Genomic DNA, 22,281 nt, shown 5'->3' with positions numbered 1-22,281 from the left:
AGTTATTTTAATCCCAAACAGGGTGGGTACGACCTAGTATTGCAGTCATAAGACAACTAATGGTATTATCAAATCGCTCTCCGCGTCTCGCCATCAGTAGGCCAGGTACCCCACAACACAGACAGCCATCATATTACACAGAATAATAAGAATAATACCCTAATATCTTTGAATACATTATCTTTATCATTACTTCTAATATACAGTAACAGATTTTTCTCATAACGCGAAAAGGGTTGCGATTTAGGAAAAGAATTTCTTTTACGTAGTTTACCTGAGTTGGGTCTTTTTATATTAGTTCCCAGGAAGGAACTTATTGTGCTAATATTCAATATGAATGAGTGTCTTACATACACGTTTACTGCTGATGTGAGGATTAGAATGGATTATAAATATCTTGCTTGCGCTAGAGATACCTAAAGACTATATTTTGTCCGGATAAACGAATATAAGGACATGATTACAGTAAGTGGAATTCCGTAGTTTCTGTCAACCCCACAGGAAAATATAGGTGTCTTATACAGGGTGTTAGTGACATCGTAACGAAAACTGAGGGGGATGATTCATACCATGATTCTGAGCTGATATTAAGTGGATTTTTTTGTCCAAAATTCGTGATATATTTTTAGTTTGTTTTCACTTCTATACTTTTGGGATGGTAAATTCCACTTGATATTAGCTCAGAATAATGAGCTGAATCATCCCTTTTAGTATTCGTTACGATGTCACTATCACCTCGTACAAGTACATACAGGTAGTCATACAAGTAAGTATGGGTGTTTGTGACAACGTAACAAATAGTGAGGGAGATGATTTCCTATCGGAAAATTCATGAATATTTTGTGGTTTTTTAATTAATTTCAATTACATACTTTTGCGACTGAAAATTCCACTGGATATCAACTCGGAATCATTGTCTGAATTAACCCTCAAAGTTTTTGATACGATGTCACTAACACCCTGTATATGTATTGATTATAAGCAGAGTCTGGCGTATGGAAATATATATAATATCAAGTCGATAATATTTCCTTAAAACAATGGAATCAGAACGAATGACATTAATATATCCGAGAGCGAGTCGATGGCGAGTCTTGACCTATCAGTGCGATGGCGCGCCGGCAAGTGGTACTGCTGCTGTGGTGTGGACTTGTGGGTTGCGCCGTGAGCTGGCAGGAGGTCTTCGACCAGCAGATGTACCAAGATGTTGTAGATGAAGAGCTCTGTACAAAGCAGCTTGACTTGATTGCACGTCAGCAATCACAATCGCTGAGACTTCAGTGTAAGTTTGCATATCCAAACTATTTTGGCACAGGAGATCACCAATCGCAATCATAATTATTATTGAAATCAGAAATCACAATCATTTATTCAACGTAATTATCATGGATAAACTTGTTAAAAGTCAATATAAAATTTTTGAATTTACGTCATTTCGCAAGGTGTTATGGCTAAGGAGAAGAAATGACAAGAAACTGCAACAGCAAGATTTATTTATTTTTACTTCCAAAATTGCACATATATTATAATGGTTAATATAATAACGTTTATGGAAATAACTTATTCTTGTGGTAAATTTTATTCAGCATTAAACAGTCTAAATCCCTAATACTACCACAACACAATGTGCCAACATTGTTTTTAACACATACTCATAATTATGTTCTTTAGTTATCGACGCGAGTGCTAAAATACCAACTGGTATCGCTTTGGGAAATATAAACGACTTCGGCGACTATTACCAATGTCTAAGCATCGAAGGCACAGTGCAAGAGATGGTGGTTCAGGGAAAGTACTGCGCGATCCTGGTTCCTCTACAGCAAGAACCCATCGATTGGTCCAAGGTGCCAGATTGGAACATCACATGGCCTCAGATTCCAGGCCTAAACAATACCGGACCAAACATAACGATGACAGAAATTAAACCTAAACTCCACTCGAACAAGTGGACGCAGAAATTGGCTAACTATGATGAAGATGTGCAATCTAGGTCAGCAAATTTTTATTACTCTTTCTGTCAACATACATACATAAGATCACGCCTATTGGGGTAGGCAGAGACCACGGAATTCCACTAACTACGATCGTGACATACCACCTTCAATTCTTTCACTCTCATCAAAGACTTAATGCATGCTCGCCGGTTGAGAGTACTCTTGATTTGACCTTTCTTTAAGACATCCTGGATATGATCACGGTATGTACGCCTAGGTGTTCCGCTTCCAGCCCTACCACTTACACCCGTATTATAAATCTATTTCGTAAGTCTACTTTTAATCATTCTCTCTACATGTCCGTCGAAACATCCAAACATCCCTTTCGTAATTCTCAATTTCTGTCAAATTGGTATAAAATGAAATTTCATGATCATGATTATAACTTAAAGCTTTAATTATAATTTCCACAGAATATTCCCAGGATTGGTCCAAATCCAGCACGGCTCGTTCTTAGGGGTATGCGTGCCAAAGGTTTGTACGCCTCATCAGGCGCTGACTCATTGGCAGCAGGCCATACCCTTCTTGAACATCAACTTTCAAGATTTCTACTGCCGCTTGCCCGGAGACAAGCCCTTTTTTGCAATTGATCACGTTGCTATGTGAGTTCATGTATACCTCTACATAATACCGGTCACGATAAAGATAATATTCGACTATTGATTTTAATTTCAATGGCGCAAATAACAAATACATAATATTATTATTATAAAGATGTTATAGAAATCCAATAAATATAAGCGTTATATTTCTACATATTTCAGAATCTTTATCACGTTTCTCTTGCTGATCACTGCGATAAGCACCACGTATGACCTGATGCAGAAGTTTTACTGGAAGCGAGGTATAATAGTTTACTGTTAATACACCTAAACTTTTAGATTAAATTGTTTTAAGGGGCCTTTAAAGTCTCAAGTGTTGGCTTTGGCCCCACGCACTCCTTCCAAATGTCCGGGACTCCATGGGCCCGAGATATGGAAACGACTTACAATAATAATAATCATAATGATATACAAGCTGAGCACAGTGCAGGGACTGTCGCATATCTATTAGAATTAGTCATGGTTATTCTGTTTGTGTTATCATTGCATATTATTCACACCTGTATTCTAAGATACGGAACTTCCTCTACTCGAGTCGGGTTTAGCTAAGGATTTTGGTATTTTCAGTTGACATTGACATTGTCTAAGAATACCGATTTTAAGCTGAATCAGAGAGAGTCTTCCTTAAGGTCGCCTTAGCTGAGGGCGGAGTCCAGGAAAGTTCGAGTAATCTTAGAATAAGGGTGTTAGTTTTCTATAACTATTGTTTTAATATAATATTTTTGTACAATATCGTTGTCAGAAGCATCCGAAGGTAGCGACCTGTTCCGATGCTTCTCAGTGTATACAAATACCGGTCGGCTGCTGAACTTCAGCTCCAACTCCAGAGCGCTGGACTGCATTGACGGCGTCCGATCCATCGCCTTGCTGTGGATCATCGTAGTTCACACATTCTCTTTCACAATACTCGGATACATTCACAACCAGAAGAACTTGGTCAAGGTGTGTAGTGATGTTATTGTGACGAGGTCATACACACGTATTACTCAAAATTCCACCTATTGTCCGACGGAATAGAAAAATTCCACTTACTACAATCATGACACACCACTTCCGACTGCTTTGTTTTGAGTTTAATTCTGTGGGCAAAATTTTGCACCAATCGCAACGTAAAGCTATTATTTATTCTTTAGATTCTGCAATAATTTATTCGTGATAAGAAGTTAAATGTACAGTTCAATCATTATAGTGGATGAGTCACTACCCGATCGTGTTGGTCTATTCGGCGTCTGTCAGCGTGGACACGTTCTTCTTTCTCAGCGGCTTGCTCCTCGTCTATACTACCATCGGCAAGGTACCCAAAAGTAAGTGTTTTGACAAATCGCAAGAAATTCTTGCTATGAGGTACTCTATCTATATAGCACAAATGGATTAGTAGTGAATGATTAAATTGGTAGTGTGGGATGCAACGAATGTGGGATGTTATCAGCTGGGCACACCTGACTGGCGACACTGATAGAATTCACGAAAGCATTGAAAGTATCACCTTTCAGAAATATTCCTGACTTCGTTACACCTGTTTTATCTGAACCGGTTCCTACGCTTGTTTCCACTGCTGGCTATGGGAGTGCTGTTGTCCGCGTCCTTGGTTAACCACATGGCTGACGGACCGTTCTGGCTCAACGTGGCTCAAAACGCGCAAAACTGCCGCGAGTATTGGTGGAGCACGGTGTTTCATATCCAGAACTACGTCAACCCCTTAAGGACTGTAAGTTGGAATGTTACATTTTACTATTTAGACAGTAACATTGTAATTTCTTGGAACATTTTTTCTACCAGTCACAATGTCACATTTTTCGTAACTTTAGATGGCATTACCTATAACTATGAGTCTATGTATTTAGCATGAAAAGAAATCGATCTTTAATTACTTTATTATTGTTAGGGATGTCAAATAAAATATTGCTAATTATCTATTCCCAGTGCATGGCACAAACATGGTACCTGTCAGTAGACACGCAGCTGTACATTGTGTCGCCGCTGGTGCTGTGGTGGCTGTGGGGGCAACCCCAGCGCGCGTGGGCCGCGCTCACTGCGGTCACGCTGCTCTCGCTCGTCTGCACTACTGTCATCAGCTACGTCAACAACTTCTCCGCTGCTATAGAAGACATAAAGTACATCATAATCATTATTATCATCATCATTATTGTTAGATGAAGCGAAATCAACCGACTAGATATCTCACTTAATTAAGCCACAAAAATGTCACACGACTTGTTTTAAGTTTGAAAATTGTCTAAGTGTTATCTCCCTGCATTGAAGTTGTTGTGAAAGTTAGTCTTTATTAAAATTATAATATTTTATGCAGCCACATTCATTTTAGGTATTGAAATTATGCAAAGACTACTGTCTGCATACTTTTTAGGTTTCTGCATGAAGTGGATGAGGTTAGTGAAAGTGAAACTATATTTAAGTTAAATCTATAACAACATAACATATTTTGTTCCCTACAGCCGCCTCTCAGAGTACAATAACTACCTGATGAAGTATTACGTAAACACGTTTGCTCGCGCGCCGCCTTTCTTTATTGGAATGTTCTTCGGATATATACTAATTCTGAGTAAAGATAAGAAGATAAAGATATCCAAGGTAAGGTTTAGAAATCCTTTTCTATGGTTTATAAACTAGTAGTACTAGTAGAAAAGACAGATAATATATAATTCAGCTTCCTAATATCCCAAGTATTTAAAAGAATTTATTTAGAAACGGGTGGTAGAAACTTGTAAAAGAGGTAGAAAGAGAGGTAAAGATCCTGAAAGCTAAAGGTATATCTTATAATTTTCTTCAAGAGAAACGCAAGCCTGTTGTGGGTGGGATCGTTGTTTATATTGGCATTCTGCATTACGGCGATATACCCAGTTCTACAAGAAGACCACACCGCGCAATGGTTCGACAACTTCCTCAACTCGTACATGCGAGCCATATGGGCGGCCGCGCTGGGCTGGATTATCTTTGCTTGTGCTGAAGGATATGGAGGTTAGTATGAACAAAGTAAATAATACTGTCTAACTGCTACCTAGGAGCTTGAAACACAACGAACCTAACCTTCTTCTTTGTAAGACATCTCTATCCAGAGGTCGCTACGGGCAGCCAGAGGTCCATCCGTCGCAAGATGTACTAAGTACATACATCTCACTGAGCTTTTTCAGATCAACATGGTGCAAAAGGCAGATAATACCTTGATAATTATATTATATTTATAATGATGATGTACCTTAGAGACTCTGACGGTTAGTTCTATTATGGATGTTAAATATAAAGTGATGCAGTTGAAGAAGGATATGATGTACTGTTGATCAGGTCCAGTGAACTGGTTCTTGTCGCTGTCGATGTGGAAGCTGACGGCGCGGCTGTCGTACGGCTTGTACCTCGTCCACGTGCCAATCATGCTGATCGCCAACGGGACCTGGGTCAAGACGCACTACGTCACCAGCGGAGAGTTGGTTGGTAGCTTCTTGTTTAGTTTGTTTATTTTTAGGTGATATAAAAAAAAATGAATTGAATGCATGGGATTAACTGTCTAAGAACTGATATTAGGCAGCTAAATTACTCAATTGTATAACAATATTTTATGGTCCGAGGTTTTTCTTGCAGCTTCTTTTACCCGGCTATACAGGTTGTGAGAAGCTGCAGTAGTTTTAGTCGGATGAGACGTTCGTTATGTAAAAATTGACGATTCAAAGTGTACCTACTGAATAAAGATATTTTTAAATTTTAATTTTAATTTGAAAGAATAACCAGTATTACATTATTCCTTTTTTTCTCTTTAAAAAAATCCTATACCTGTGCTGTGTTCGTGTTTGCCATTGCATATTGCAAGTGTTTATTCATTCATTCAAACTGAGCATCAAACCGTACCTTTATTTATTTTTTTATTTTTAAAAAGGTACACCAATAGCTTATATAATAAAACATTAAATAAAATTAAATTTACATTAGGAATTAGACTGTTACATAAGCTAATTATAAGTGCACACAACATTTGCAGTGTAAGACAACGTAATCGTTTAGGAAGATAACTAAATTATACAAATACAATTATACAGATAATTAAAAAAAAATTACAATAAATATACAATGCTGGAGGAGATAAGAAATTATAAATTTTATCCTTATACTACCTAAGAGAATTGAAAAATAAGTTTCGATCAGACATTGCGGCACTTAGTTCATTATGAGTCACGCAGGCGCGTCTCAACACTGTACAGTCATGAGCAATATCATGTACCCATTTTAGAACCCTTCGGTTTAAATTGTCAAAAAAGTTAATGTGACAAGGTTGCAAAGTATATACATACTGGTACTCGTGACCGTACACCCAACGCCTGTTCACCCTTACACCGTTCGACCGATTTCGATGTTTGGTATAAAGATAATTCTAGACTCAGGAAAAAACATAGGACAAGTTTATCGCGGAAATCACCTCTTCCGAAGGGGGATACAAATAAAAACGTAATGGGGTCGTTAACCGAAATCCACATGGATCGAGTTGCGGGCGAAAATATAGTACCTTTATAGTGTAAATGGAAGTATGTTTGGGTTAATCTCGAGAAGTTAGTTTTTTTTTTTATGTAAGTACCTATATTGTTCTGAGTCAGGGTAATTTACCCAGTCAAAGACGGTTCGAGAAGCACACATAAAATAATCTGTCACAGTAGACTTAATGTTGACATCGCGTTGCTGCAGCGCTGCTGTCGCACGTCAATCGCACTGTTTGATAAATCCATACAAAATGATATTTGAATATTTGAGAAGTCGGTGTAGACTTTTTTAAATAATTAGAAGAATTTCGTTTACTTACCAAGTTCATCAATGATGCTAATGTCATATTTATATATATACTTACTTATAATTACGTACAACATCGTCAACAAAAACATTCCTCACATAATTTATGTGACAGACTTTGGCACCCAAGTTGCGTGCTATGGATACGTGTTTATAGCTGTTGTATTAGTCACAGTAGCAATAGTTCAGGGGTCTAAAACGTATGTTTGACAAACGCATATAAAAAACAATATTTCCATTTGTCATTTGCTTATACAAACATTAGTCAAAAATATTGTTTTCTAAAATAATTACTTCAATTTGGCTTTTTTAGACCCCCAGTTAGATATCTTTATACGCAGATAATTTAAGATCAAACCTATTTCCTGTTAGGATAAGCAGATATCTCGTAGTTCTACCTTCGCTTCTTCCACTCTCAATAAAGTCTTCATGTATGCTCGATGGTTAGAATACTCTTAATAAGATTAAGAAGATTATTGATTATGATGTTTTTGTCAAATCGGATTAGAATCATTAAAGAAAGAAAGAATGTACCTATTTATTATCAGAATACACATTAACAATACAAAAAAACAATAGGGGAAAATTTTAACGCACACGAAATTACATATTAACAGAAACGTAAAAAAAAAGAAATAAAATAAAAGCAAAATGTTGGTCGTTACAAACATGTGGTGGTGATGGACATCCTCAATAAATGGACCTCGCTCAGCATAAGCCGCGGCGACAGCCACGACGCTACGCATTAAGGGTTAGGTAAAAATCAACGGGAGTTGAGTATTAGTACGGTCACGATTACTAATAAGTTTACACTTTAAAACCATGTCACATTTAACTTTTTTGACAAACTAAACCGTAAGTCTCATTAAATGTCCAATATGATAGTGCGATAGGGTTCTAAAGGCGGTACATGTTATTGCTCATGTCTGTACGAGTTTCACGCACACATGCAAATCATTACCAAGGTGCTTGTAAGTAGATAACCTACTGATCTCTTTTTGCTATGTTAAAGTGTATAAGGTACAGTTCGTCCGAGGGAATACAAACAATTATTTTGTTTCACGCATCAAGTTTTTATGGCTAGAAATAAATTGTACGGTTTGCTCTTGCGGTGGCTGGTTTTATTGCTGCAATTTGTATTTTAGGAAATTTCACGAGGTGGTTTTCTATTTTATAAGATGCTAGCAAGCACTAGTATGGCTCATACTCCACCACCCTGTTCCACTGCGGGTCGGTGGAGGTTTTTTTTTTCTACGGCTAGTAGCCAAGACAAACGTTTTAACTCCTCAAAAGCACAGAATCATCTCACTTTTTAGGGCAATCAGTTGATTCAAGCCTGCAATGTCGCTACCAGAAAATGCAGTCTTACAAAGTAATTTCGTAAATTTTTATTCTATTTTCTTTAATGATTCGAACCCTGACCATGAGCTCAACGGACTGTTATGATAATAGTATTTTATTATTTATTATTTCAGTTGTACCGGTTCGCAGCGGACTTCGTGTTCTCAGTGATTGCGGCGTTCACACTATGTGTCCTGGTAGACGCGCCGTGCATTACGCTGCAAAAACTATTGATTCAACAGCTCGGAGGTGACACCACATTTTATTCTACTTTATCCTTTATCACAACCTCCGCCCAACAGCCTCCGTGGTCTAGTGGTTAGAGCGTTAGGCTCACGATCTGGAGGTCCGGGTTCGATTCCCGATGAGAACATTGTCGAAATCACTTTGTGAGACTGTCCTTTGTTTGGTAAGGACTTTTCAGGCTTGAATCACGTGATTGTATGAAAAAAGTAAGATGATTCCGTGCTTCGGAGGGCACGTTAAGCCGTTGGTCCCGGCTATTAGCCGTAAAAACACCTCCACCAACCCGCATTGGAGCAGCGTGGTGGAGTATGATCCATATACCCTCCGGTTGATTGAGGGGAGGCCTGTGCCCAGCAGTGGGACGTATAGGCTGTTTATGTATGTTTATGTCATCCTTTATCATGCGGGTCTTAAGTGCACTATTACTCCAACACTGACTCGACCATTATAGACGGCTCACCACATATCGACGCTGATGCTGACAAATCTGAAATTTTCGGCTAATCTGATTTGTACCTTTTTCTATTGTCTATAAGACACAAATTAGTTTAGCAAAAAATTGCAGATACGTCAGTTTGCAAAGTCAACCACGACATCACGTTGGTCTCACAGAAAGCTCGATGATGTGTGGATACTAAGTGGATACTAATTATTATTTACGATGGATGTACTTCTGACTACCCCGATAGGGATATAGTCGTGAGTTTATGTTATGAGTTGTTATTTTATCTTGAGTAATTAAGATTAATAACTCGTTGTTATAATTATATTTTTTTTTTTTCAGGAAAACCACCACAAAGAACTAAAAAAACGGAATCTACAGCTAATATAGTAGAAGATGGCGAGGCGACAGTCAAAACTTCTTTATAAAGTTCACTGTAGTTAGAAGAAATTAGGATTTACTAAATTTGTATTTTAAAAATATAAAATACAATTTGCAGACAGAGATTTTTTTGGTATATTATATAATCTCGGAAAATGATGAAGAAATCTCTCTTTGTAACACTGTATCCAATCAAAAACATAAATGTGAAGTGAGAGCCAAGTTCAATATTATGATTAATGCCTTGGTTATTGACTTGAACGACAAAAGTAGTGAGATGTAAATGGATGCCAAGTTCAATGGTCAGTTCTGAAATTTATTTATAAGTAACAGTATAACATAATGTCATATCTTCTTATAACATAGGATAATGTATTGTAGCCTAAGGTCTCTCTTGGCTAGTTTTTATAAACCTACTAACGAATTATTATGTTCGATCGCTAGTTTCTACCTACAATCCAAATTTTCAGAATTATAAAATAAGAACCGACAAATACTTGTAGGTTTAGAACTTGCGAAGGCTATAATAAATTCATATATGAAAATTAGCCAAGACAGACCTTAGGCTACTAAACATTATCCTATGTTATAAGAAGATATGATACTATGTTATACTGTTACTTATGAATAAATTTCAGAACTGACCATTGAACTTAGCACCCATTTAGATCTCACTTCTTTTGTCATTCAAGTCAACAATCAAAGCATTAATCGTAATATTGAACTTGGCTCTCACTTCTCATTTCTGTTTTTGATTGGATATCATTACTTTTTGCAGGAACTTACCTACTAAAACGGAAATACCTAAGTATCATGAATCGATGAAATATACAAATTTCTAAGCGTTGCTACTCATAGTCAATACATCTGCATAAATTTTACCCTTGAGTAGTAAGTTTGACCTAAGAATGCTGTCGACTCCTTCGACCAACCTTCATTGATCAATCAAATATACAATTATCTAGGAGTTGCTACTCAAAGTCAATACATTTGCATCAATTTTATCCACAAGTAGTAAGTTTGGCCTAAGAATGCTGTCGACTCCTTCCACCCACCTTCATGAATCGATGAAATATACAGTTTTTTAAGAGTTGCCACTCAAAGTCAATACATTTGCATCAATTTTACCCCCAGGTAGTAAGTTTGACCTAAGAATGCTGTCGACTCCTTCCAACAACCTTCATGAATAGATGAAATATACAGTTTCCTAAGCGTCGCTACTCAAAGTCAATACATTTGCATTAATTGTACCACTGAGTAGTAAGTTTGACCTGAGAATGATGTAGATTCCTTCGACCAACCTTCATTAATCGATAAAATATACAGTTATCTAGGAGTTGCTACTCAAAGGCAATATATTTACATCAATTTTATTCCTAAGTAGTGAGTTTGGCCTAAGAATGCTGTCGACTACTTCCAACAACCTTCATGAATCGAAGAAATATAAAGTTTTCTGAACGTTGCTACTCAAAGTCAATACATTTGCATTAATTTTACCCCTGAGGAGTAAGATTGGCCTAAGAATGCTGTCGACTCCTTCCAACAACCTACATGAATCGACCAAATATACAGTTTTTAAGAGTTGCCAATAAAAGTTAAAACATTTGCATCAATTTCATCCCCAAGTAGTAAGTTTGGCCTAAGGATGCTGTCGACTCCTTTCACCAACCTTCATGAATCGATCAAATATACAGTTTTCTAAGCGTTGCCACTCAAAGTCAATACATCTGCACCATTTTTATCCCCAAGTAGTAAGTTTGGCCTAAGGATGCTGTCGACTCCTTTCACCAACCTTCATGAATCGATCAAATATACAGTTTTCTAAGCGTTGCCACTCATAGTCAATACATTTGCATAAATTTTACCCCAAAGTAGTAAGTTTCGCCTAAGAATGCTGTCGACTCCTTTCACCAACCTTCATGAATCGATCAAATATACAGTTTTCTAAGCGTTGCCGTTCATAGTCAATACATCTGCACCATTTTCATCCCCAAGTAGTAAATTTGGCCTAAGGATGCTGTCGACTCCTTTCACCAACCTTCATGAATCGACCAAATATACAGTTTTCTAAGCGTTGCCACTCATAGTCAATACATTTGCATAAATTTTACCCCAAAGTAGTAAGTTTCGCCTAAGAATGCTGTCGACTCCTTTCACCAACCTTCATGAATCGATCAAATATACAGTTTTCTAAGCGTTGCCACTCATAGTCAATACATTTGCATAAATTTTACCCCAAAGTAGTAAGTTTCGCCTAAGAATGCTGTCGACTCCTTCAGACAACCTTCACGAATCGATCAAATATACAGTTTTCTAAGCGTTGCCACTCATAGTCAATACATCTGCACCATTTTTATCCCCAAGTAGTAAGTTTGGCCTAAGGATGCTGTCGACTCCTTTCACCAACCTTCATGAATCGATCAAATATACAATTTTCTAAGCGTTGCCACTCATATTCAATACATTTGCATAATTTTTTCCCCAAAGTAGTAAGTTTCGCCTAAGAATTCTGTCGACTCCTTCCAAAAACCTTCATGAATCGATCAAATATACAGTTTTCTAAGCGTTGCCACTCAAAGTCAATAAATCTGCACCATTTTTATCCCCAAGTAGTAAGTTTGGCCTAAGGATGCTGTCGACTCCTTTCACCAACCTTCACGAATCGATCAAATATAAAATTTTCTAAGCGTTGCCACTCATAGTCAATACATTTGCATAATTTTTTCCCCAAAGTAGTAAGTTTCGCCTAAGAATGCTGTCGACTCCTTCAGACAACCTTCACGAATCGATCAAATATACAGTTTTCTAAGCGTTGCCACTCATAGTCAATACATTTGCAAAAATTTTACCCCAAAGTAGTAAGTTTCGCCTAAGAATGCTGTCGACTCCTTTCACCAACCTTCATGAATCGATCAAATATACAGTTTTCTAAGCGTTGCCACTCAAAGTCAATACATTTGCATAAATTTTACCCCAAAGTAGTAAGTTTCGCCTAAGAATGCTGTCGACTCCTTTCACCAACCTTCACGAATCGATCAAATATACAGTTTTCTAAGCGTTGCCACTCATAGTCAATACATTTGCAAAAATTTTACCCCAAAGTAGTAAGTTTGGCCTAAGGATGCTGTCGACTCCTTTCACCAACCTTAATGAATCGATCAAATATATAGTTTTCGAAGCGTTGCCACTCATAGTCAATACATTTACATATTTTTTTTCACAAAGTACTTAGTAAGTTTCGCCTAAGAATGCTGTCGACTCCTTTCACCAACCTTCATGAATCGATCAAATATACAGTTTTCTAAGCGTTGCCACTCATATTCAATACATTTGCATAAATTTTACCCCAAAGTAGAAAGTTTCGCCAAAGAATGCTGTCGACTCCTTCCACCAACCTTCATGAAACGATCAAATATACAGTTTTCTAAGCGTTGCTACTCAAAGTCAATACATCTGCACCATGTTTATCCCCAAGTAGTAAGTTTGGCCTAAGGATGCTGTCGACTCCTTTCACAAACCTTCATGAATCGATCAAATATACAGTTTTCTAAGCGTTGCCACTCATAGTCAATACATTTGCATAAATTTTACCCCAAAGTAGTAAGTTTCGCCTAAGAATGCTGTCGACTCCTTTCACCAACCTTCATGAATCGATCAAATATACAGTTTTCTAATCGTTGCCACTCAAAGTCAATACATCTGCACCATTTTTATCCCCAAGTAGTAAGTTTGGCCTAAGGATGCTGTCGACTCCTTTCACCAACCTTCACGAATCGATCAAATATACAGTTTTCTAAGCGTTGCCACTCATAGTCAATACATTTGCATAAATTTTACCCCAAAGTAGTAAGTTTCGCCTAAGAGTGCTGTCGACTCCTTTCACCAACCTTCATGAATCGATCAAATATACAGTTTTCTAAGCGTTGCCACTCATATTCAATACATTTGCATAAATTTTACCCCAAAGTAGTAAGTTTCGCCTAAGAATGCTGTCGACTCCTTTCACCAACCTTCATGAATCGATCAAATATACAGTTTTCTAAGCGTTGCCGTTCATAGTCAATACATCTGCACCATTTTTATCCCCAAGTAGTAAGTTTGGCCTAAGGATGCTGTCGACTCCTTTCACCAACCTTCATGAATCGACCAAATATACAGTTTTCTAAGCGTTGCCACTCATAGTCAATACATTTGCATAAATTTTACCCCAAAGTAGTAAGTTTCGCCTAAGAATGCTGTCGACTCCTTTCACCAACCTTCATGAATCGATCAAATATACAGTTTTCTAAGCGTTGCCACTCAAAGTCAATACATTTGCATAAATTTTACCCCAAAGTAGTAAGTTTCGCCTAAGAATGCTGTTGACTCCTTCAGACAACCTTCACGAATCGATCAAATATACAGTTTTCTAAGCGTTGCCACTCATATTCAATACATTTGCAAAAATTTTACCCCAAAGTAGTAAGTTTCGCCTAAGAATGCTGTCGACTCCTTTCACCAACCTTCATGAATCGATCAAATATACAGTTTTCTAAGCGTTGCCACTCATAGTCAATACATTTGCATAAATTTTACCCCAAAGTAGTAAGTTTCGCCTAAGAATGCTGTCGACTCCTTTTACCAACCTTTATCAACCGATCAAATATACAGTTTTCGAAGCGTTGCCACTCATAGTCAATACATCTGCACCATTTTTATCCCCAAGTAGTAAGTTTGGCCTAAGGATGCTGTCGACTCCTTTCACCAACCTTCGTGAATCGATCAAATATACAGTTTTCTAAGCGTTGCCACTCATAGTCAATACATTTGCATAAATTTTACCCCAAAGTAGTAAGTTTCGCCTAAGAATGCTGTCGACTCCTTTCACCAACCTTCATGAATCGATCAAATATACAGTTTTCTAAGCGTTGCCACTCATAGTCAATACATCTGCACCATTTTTATACCCAAGTAGTAAGTTTGGCCTAAGGATGCTGTCGACTCCTTTCACCAACCTTCATGAATCGATCAAATATACAGTTTTCTAAGCGTTGCCACTCATAGTCAATACATTTGCATAAATTTTACCTCAAAGTAGTAAGTTTCGCCTAAGAATGCTGTCGACTCCTTCAGACAACCTTCACGAATCGATCAAATATACAGTTTTCTAAGCGTTGCCACTCATATTGAATACATTTGCAAAAATTTAACCCCAAAGTAGAAAGTTTGGCCTAAGGATGCTGTCGACTCCTTTCACCAACCTTAATGAATCGATCAAATATATAGTTTTCGAAGCGTTGCCACTCATAGTCAATACATTTGCATATTTTTTTTCCCAAAGTAGTAAGTTTCGCCTAAGAATGCTGTCGACTCCTTTCACCAACCTTCATGAATCGATCAAATATACAGTTTTCTAAGCGTTGCCACTCATAGTCAATACATTTGCATAAATTTTACCCCAAAGTAGTAAGTTTCGCCTAAGAATGCTGTCGACTCCTTTTACCAACCTTTATGAATCGATCAAATATACAGTTTTCTAAGCGTTGCCACTCATAGTCAATACATTTGCATAAATTTTACCACAAAGTAGTAAGTTTCGCCTAAGAATGCTGTCGACTCCTTTCACCAACCTTCATGAATCGATCAAATATACAGTTTTCTAAGCGTTGCCGTTCATAGTCAATACATCTGCACCATTTTTATCCCCAAGTAGTAAGTTTGGCCTAAGGATGCTGTCGACTCCTTTCACCAACCTTCATGAATCGACCAAATATACAGTTTTCTAAGCGTTGCCACTCATATTCAATACATTTGCATAAATTTTACCCCAAAGTAGTAAGTTTCGCCTAAGAATGCTGTCGACTCCTTTCACCAACCTTCATGAATCGATCAAATATACAGTTTTCTAAGCGTTGCCGTTCATAGTCAATACATCTGCACCATTTTTATCCCCAAGTAGTAAATTTGGCCGAAGGATGCTGTCGACTCATTTCACCAACCTTTATGAATCGACCAAATATACAGTTTTCTAAGCGTTGCCACTCATAGTCAATACATTTGCATAAATTTTACCCCAAAGTAGTAAGTTTCGCCTAAGAATGCTGTCGACTCCTTCAGACAACCTTCACGAATCGATCAAATATACAGTTTTCTAAGCGTTGCCACTCATAGTCAATACATTTGCAAAAATTTTACCCCAAAGTAGTAAGTTTGGCCTAAGGATGCTGTCGACTCCTTTCACCAACCTTCATGAATCGATCAAATATATAGTTTTCTAAGCGTTGCCACTCATAGTCAATACATTTGCATAATTTTTTCCCAAAGTAGTAAGTTTCGCCTAAGAATGCTGTCGACTCCTTTCACCAACCTTCATGAATCGATCAAATATATAGTTTTCTAAGCGTTGCCACTCATAGTCAATACATTTGCATAATTTTTTCCCAAAGTAGTAAGTTTCGCCTAAGAATGCTGTCGACTCCTTTCACCAACCTTCATGAATCGATCAAATATACAGTTTTCTAAGCGTTGCCACTCATAGTCAATACATTTGCATAATTTTTACCCCAAAGTAGTAAGTTTCGCCTAAGAATGCTGTCGACTCCTTTCACCAACCTTCATGAATCGATCAAATATACAGTTTTCTAAGCGTTGCCACTCATAGTCAATACATCTGCATACATTTTTACCCCAAAGTAGTAAGTTTCGCCTAAGAATGCTGTCGACTCCTTCAGACAACCTTCATGAATCGATCAAATATACAGTTTTCTAAGCGTTGCCACTCATAGTCAATACATTTGCAAAAATTTTACCCCAAAGTAGTAAGTTTGGCCTAAGGATGCTGTCGACTCCTTTCACCAACCTTCATGAATCGATCAAATATATAGTTTTCTAAGCGTTGCCACTCATAGTCAATACATTTGCATAAATTTTACCTCAAAGTAGTAAGTTTCGCCTAAGAATGCTGTCGACTCCTTTCACCAACCTTCATGAATCGATCAAATATACAGTTTTCTAAGCGTTGCCACTCAAAGTCAATACATCTGCACCATTTTTATCCCCAAGTAGTAAGTTTGGCCTAAGGATGCTGTCGACTCCTTTCACCAACCTTCATGAATCGATCAAATATACAGTTTTCTAAGCGTTGCCACTCATAGTCAATACATTTGCATAAATTTTACCCCAAAGTAGTAAGTTTCGCCTAAGAATGCTGTCGACTCCTTCCAACAACCTTCATGAATCGATCAAATATACAGTTTTCTAAGCGTTGCCACTCAAAGTCAATACATCTGCACCATTTTTATCCCCAAGTAGTAAGTTTGGCCTAAGGATGCTGTCGACTCCTTTCACAAACCTTCATGAATCGATCAAATATACAGTTTTCTAAGCGTTGCCACTCATAGTCAATACATTTGCATAAATTTTACCCCAAAGTAGTAAGTTTCGCCTAAGAATGCTGTCGACTCCTTCCAACAACCTTCATAAATCGATCAAATATACAGTTTTCTAAGCGTTGCCACTCATAGTCAATACATCTGCACCATTTTTATCCCAAAGTAGTAAGTTTGGCCTAAGGATGCTGTCGACTCCTTTCACCAACCTTCATGAATCGATCAAATATACAGTTTTCTAAGCGTTGCCACTCATAGTCAATACATTTGCATAAATTTTACCTCAAAGTAGTAAGTTTCGCCTAAGAATGCTGTCGACTCCTTTCACCAACCTTCATGAATCGATCAAATATACAGTTTTCTAAGCGTTGCCACTCATAGTCAATACATTTGCATAAATTTTACCTCAAAGTAGTAAGTTTCGCCTAAGAATGCTGTCGACTCCTTTCACCAACCTTCATGAATCGATCAAATATATAGTTTTCTAAGCGTTGCCACTCATAGTCAATACATTTGCAAAAATTTTACCCCTAAGTAGTAAGTTTGGCCTAAGGATGCTGTCGACTCCTTTCACCAACCTTCATGAATCGATCAAATATATAGTTTTCTAAGCGTTGCCACTCATAGTCAATACATTTGCATAAATTTTTTCCCAAAGTAGTAAGTTTCGCCTAAGAATGCTGTCGACTCCTTTCACCAACCTTCATGAATCGATCAAATATACAGTTTTCTAAGCGTTGCCACTCATAGTCAATACATTTGCATAATTTTTACCCCAAAGTAGTAAGTTTCGCCTAAGAATGCTGTCGACTCCTTCCAACAACCTTCATGAATCGATCAAATATACAGTTTTCTAAGCGTTGCCACTCAAAGTCAATACATCTGCACCATTTTTATCCCCAAGTAGTAAGTTTGGCCTAAGGATGCTGTCGACTCCTTTCACCAACCTTCATGAATCGATCAAATATACAGTTTTCTAAGCGTTGCCACTCATAGTCAATACATTTGCATAAATTTTACCCCAAAGTAGTAAGTTTCGCCTAAGAATGCTGTCGACTCCTTCCAACAACCTTCATAAATCGATCAAATATACAGTTTTCTAAGCGTTGCCACTCATAGTCAATACATCTGCACCATTTTTATCCCAAAGTAGTAAGTTTGGCCTAAGGATGCTGTCGACTCCTTTCACCAACCTTCATGAATCGATCAAATATACAGTTTTCTAAGCGTTGCCACTCATAGTCAATACATTTGCATAAATTTTACCCCAAAGTAGTAAGTTTCGCCTAAGAATGCTGTCGACTCCTTTCACCAACCTTCATGAATCGATCAAATATAGAGTTTTCTAAGCGTTGCCACTCAAAGTCAATACATTTGCATAAATTTTAACCCAAAGTAGTAAGTTTGGCCTAAGGATGCTGTCGACTCCTTTCACCAACCTTCACGAATCGATCAAATATACAATTTTCTAAGCGTTGCCACTCATATTCAATACATTTGCATAATTTGTTCCCCAAAGTAGTAAGTTTCGCCTAAGAATTCTGTCGACTCCTTCCAAAAACCTTCATGAATCGATCAAATATACAGTTTTCTAAGCGTTGCCACTCAAAGTCAATACATTTGCATAAATTTTACCCCAAAGTAGTAAGTTTCGCCTAAGAATGCTGTCGACTCCTTCAGACAACCTTCACGAATCGATCAAATATACAGTTTTCTAAGCGTTGCCACTCATAGTCAATACATTTGCAAAAATTTTACCCCAAAGTAGTAAGTTTCGCCTAAGAATGCTGTCGACTTCTTCAGACAACCTTCACGAATCGATCAAATATACAGTTTTCTAAGCGTTGCCACTCATAGTCAATACATTTGCAAAAATTTTACCCCAAAGTAGTAAGTTTGGCCTAAGGATGCTGTCGACTCCTTTCACCAACCTTCATGAATCGATCAAATATACAGTTTTCTAAGCGTTGCCACTCATAGTCAATACATTTGCATAAATTTTACCTCAAAGTAGTAAGTTTCGCCTAAGAATGCTGTCGACTCCTTTCACCAACCTTCATGAATCGATCAAATATACAGTTTTCTAAGCGTTGCCACTCAAAGTCAATACATCTGCACCATTTTTATCCCCAAGTAGTAAGTTTCGCCTAAGAATGCTGTCGACTCCTTTCACCAACCTTCATGAATCGATCAAATATACAGTTTTCTAAGCGTTGCCACTCAAATTCAATACATTTGCATAAATATTACCCCAAAGTAGTAAGTTTCGCCTAAGAATGCTGTCGACTCCTTCAGACAACCTTCACGAATCGATCAAATATACAGTTTTCTAAGCGTTGCCACTCATAGTCAATACATTTGCAAAAATTTTACCCCAAAGTAGAAAGTTTGGCCTAAGGATGCTGTCGACTCCTTTCACCAACCTTCATGAATCGATAAAATATAAAGTTTTCTAAGCGTTGCCACTCATAGTCATTACATTTGCATATTTTTTTCCCAAAGTAGTAAGTTTCGCCTAAGAATGCTGTCGACTCCTTTCACCAACCTTCATGAATCGATCAAATATACAGTTTTCTAAGCGTTGCCACTCATAGTCAATACATTTGCATAAATTTTACCTCAAAGTAGTAAGTTTCGCCTAAGAATGCTGTCGACTCCTTTCACCAACCTTCATGAATCGATCAAATATACAGTTTTCTAAGCGTTGCCACTCATAGTCAATACATCTGCACCATTTTTATCCCAAAGTAGTAAGTTTGGCCTAAGGATGCTGTCGACTCCTTTCACCAACCTTCATGAATCGACGAAATATACAGTTTTCTAAGCGTTGCCACTCATAGTCAATACATTTGCATAAATTTTACCTCAAAGTAGTAAGTTTCGCCTAAGAATGCTGTCGACTCCTTTCACCAACCTTCATGAATCGATCAAATATATAGTTTTCTAAGCGTTGCCACTCATAGTCAATACATTTGCATAATTTTTTTCCCCAAAGTAGTAAGTTTCGCCTAAGAATGCTGTCGACTCCTTCCACCAACCTTCATGAATCGATCAAATATACAGTTTTCTAAGCGTTGCCACTCATATTCAATACATTTGCATAAATTTTACCCCAAAGTAGTAAGTTTCGCCTAAGAATGCTGTCGACTCCTTTCACAAACCTTCATGAATCGATCAAATATACAGTTTTCTAAGCGTTGCCACTCATAGTCAATACATTTGCATAAATTTTACCCCAAAGTAGTAAGTTTCGCCTAAGAATGCTGTCGACTCCTTCCAACAACCTTCATGAATCGATCAAATATACAGTTTTCTAAGCGTTGCCACTCAAAGTCAATACATCTGCACCATTTTTATCCCCAAGTAGTAAGTTTGGCCTAAGGATGCTGTCGACTCCTTTCACCAACCTTCACGAATCGATCAAATATACAATTTACTAAGCGTTGCCACTCATAGTCAATACATTTGCATAATTTTTTCCCCAAAGTAGTAAGTTTCGCCTAAGAATGCTGTCGACTTCTTCAGACAACCTTCACGAATCGATCAAATATACAGTTTTCTAAGCGTTGCCACTCATAGTCAATACATTTGCAAAAATTTTACCCCAAAGTAGTAAGTTTGGCCTAAGGATGCTGTCGACTCCTTTCACCAACCTTCATGAATCGATCAAATATACAGTTTTCTAAGCGTTGCCACTCATAGTCAATACATTTGCATAAATTTTACCCCAAAGTAGTAAGTTTCGCCTAAGAATGCTGTCGACTCCTTTCACCAACCTTCATGAATCGGTCAAATATACAGTTTTCTAAGCGTTGCCTTTCATAGTCAATACATCTGCACCATTTTTATCCCCAAGTAGTAAGTTTGGCCTAAGGATGCTGTCGACTCCTTTCACCAACCTTCATGAATCGACCAAATATACAGTTTTCTAAGCGTTGCCACTCAAAGTCAATACATTTGCATAAATTTTACCCCAAAGTAGTAAGTTTCGCCTAAGAATGCTGTCGACTCCTTCAGACAACCTTCACGAATCGATCAAATATATAGTTTTCTAAGCGTTGCCACTCATAGTCAATACATTTGCAAAAATTTTACCCCAAAGTAGAAAGTTTGGCCTAAGGATGCTGTCGACTTCTTTTACCAACCTTCATGAATCGATCAAATATATAGTTTTCTAAGCGTTGCCACTCATAGTCAATACAGTTGCATAATTTTTTCCCCAAAGTAGTAAGTTTCGCCTAAGAATGCTGTCGACTCCTTCCAACAACCTTCATGAATCGATCAAATATACAGTTTTCTAAGCGTTGCCACTCATAGTCAATACATTTGCATAAATTTTACCTCAAAGTAGTAAGTTTCGCCTAAGAATGCTGTCGACTCCTTTCACCAACCTTCATGAATCGATCAAATATACAGTTTTCTAAGCGTTGCCACTCATAGTCAATACATCTGCACCATTTTTATCCCCAAGTAGTAAGTTTGGCCTAAGGATGCTGTCGACTCCTTTCACCAACCTTCATGAATCGATCAAATATATAGTTTTCTAAGCGTTGCCACTCATAGTCAATACATTTGCATAAATTTTACCCCAAAGTAGTAAGTTTCGCCTAAGAATGCTGTCGACTCCTTTCAACAACCTTCATGAATCGATCAAATATATAGTTTTCTAAGCGATGCCACTCATAGTCAATACATTTGCATAAATTTTACCCCTAAGTAGTAAGTTTGGCCTAAGGATGCTGTCGACTCCTTTCACCAACCTTCATGAATCGATCAAATATATAGTTTTCTAAGCGTTGCCACTCATAGTCAATACATCTGCACCATTTTTATCCCCAAGTAGTAAGTTTGGCCTAAGGATGCTGTCGACTCCTTTCACCAACCTTCATGAATCGGTCAAATATATAGTTTTCTAAGCGTTGCCACTCATAGTCAATACATTTGCATAAATTTTACCCCAAAGTAGTAAGTTTCGCCTAAGAATGCTGTCGACTCCTTTCAACAACCTTCATGAATCGATCAAATATATAGTTTTCTAAGCGTTGCCACTCATAGTCAATACATTTGCATAAATTTTACCTCAAAGTAGTAAGTTTGGCCTAAGGATGCTGTCGACTCCT

General features: G+C 37.6%; 1 protein-coding gene and 1 long non-coding RNA gene across 6 annotated transcripts; one reads left to right on the top strand and one right to left on the bottom strand.

Annotated features, from left to right (window-relative positions):
- The first annotated feature begins 1,110 nt into the window (after positions 1–1,110).
- Positions 1,111–9,841, top strand: LOC126381093 (nose resistant to fluoxetine protein 6-like). Its single transcript, XM_050030627.1, has 13 exons — positions 1,111–1,225; positions 1,672–1,990; positions 2,408–2,596; positions 2,759–2,838; positions 3,339–3,538; positions 3,786–3,900; positions 4,090–4,304; positions 4,520–4,710; positions 5,050–5,185; positions 5,386–5,572; positions 5,897–6,039; positions 8,860–8,974; positions 9,756–9,841. Exons 1-13 carry the CDS (start codon positions 1,111–1,113, stop codon positions 9,839–9,841), a joined length of 2,091 nt encoding a protein of 696 aa, XP_049886584.1.
- Positions 9,842–14,823: 4,982 nt separating this feature from the next.
- Positions 14,824–21,744, bottom strand: LOC126381100 (uncharacterized). 5 transcript variants are annotated; one of them, XR_007568674.1, is made up of 3 exons: positions 19,216–19,467; positions 17,936–18,231; positions 14,824–14,861 (listed from the first exon to the last, which is right to left on the bottom strand). It is a non-coding gene; the product is annotated as an uncharacterized LOC126381100 (long non-coding RNA). The 5 variants fall into 5 exon arrangements; XR_007568673.1 differs by lacking the exon at positions 14,824–14,861 and adding an exon at positions 16,668–16,705; XR_007568677.1 differs by lacking the exon at positions 14,824–14,861 and adding an exon at positions 17,406–17,443.
- Positions 21,745–22,281: the final 537 nt, after the last annotated feature.

This window comes from Pectinophora gossypiella, unplaced genomic scaffold, assembly GCF_024362695.1.
Source record: "Pectinophora gossypiella unplaced genomic scaffold, ilPecGoss1.1 Pgos_35, whole genome shotgun sequence".
Taxonomy (NCBI): domain Eukaryota; kingdom Metazoa; phylum Arthropoda; class Insecta; order Lepidoptera; family Gelechiidae; genus Pectinophora; species Pectinophora gossypiella.
Note: the sequence above shows the minus strand (reverse complement) of the source record. Positions and strands in the feature narration are given on the sequence as shown.

What these genes read in the sequence shown, in the direction of transcription:
- LOC126381093 (XM_050030627.1), top strand. Translation starts at nt 1,111, where the DNA reads ATGGCGCGCCGGCAAGTGGTACTGCTGCTGTGGTGTGGACTTGTGGGT. An exon ending in GAAGTTTTACTGGAAGCGAG is followed by an intron (nt 2,839 to 3,338) that starts GTATAATAGTTT and finishes TATCGTTGTCAG; the next exon opens with AAGCATCCGAAGGTAGCGAC. An exon ending in ACGTCACCAGCGGAGAGTTG is followed by an intron (nt 6,040 to 8,859) that starts GTTGGTAGCTTC and finishes TTATTATTTCAG; the next exon opens with TTGTACCGGTTCGCAGCGGA.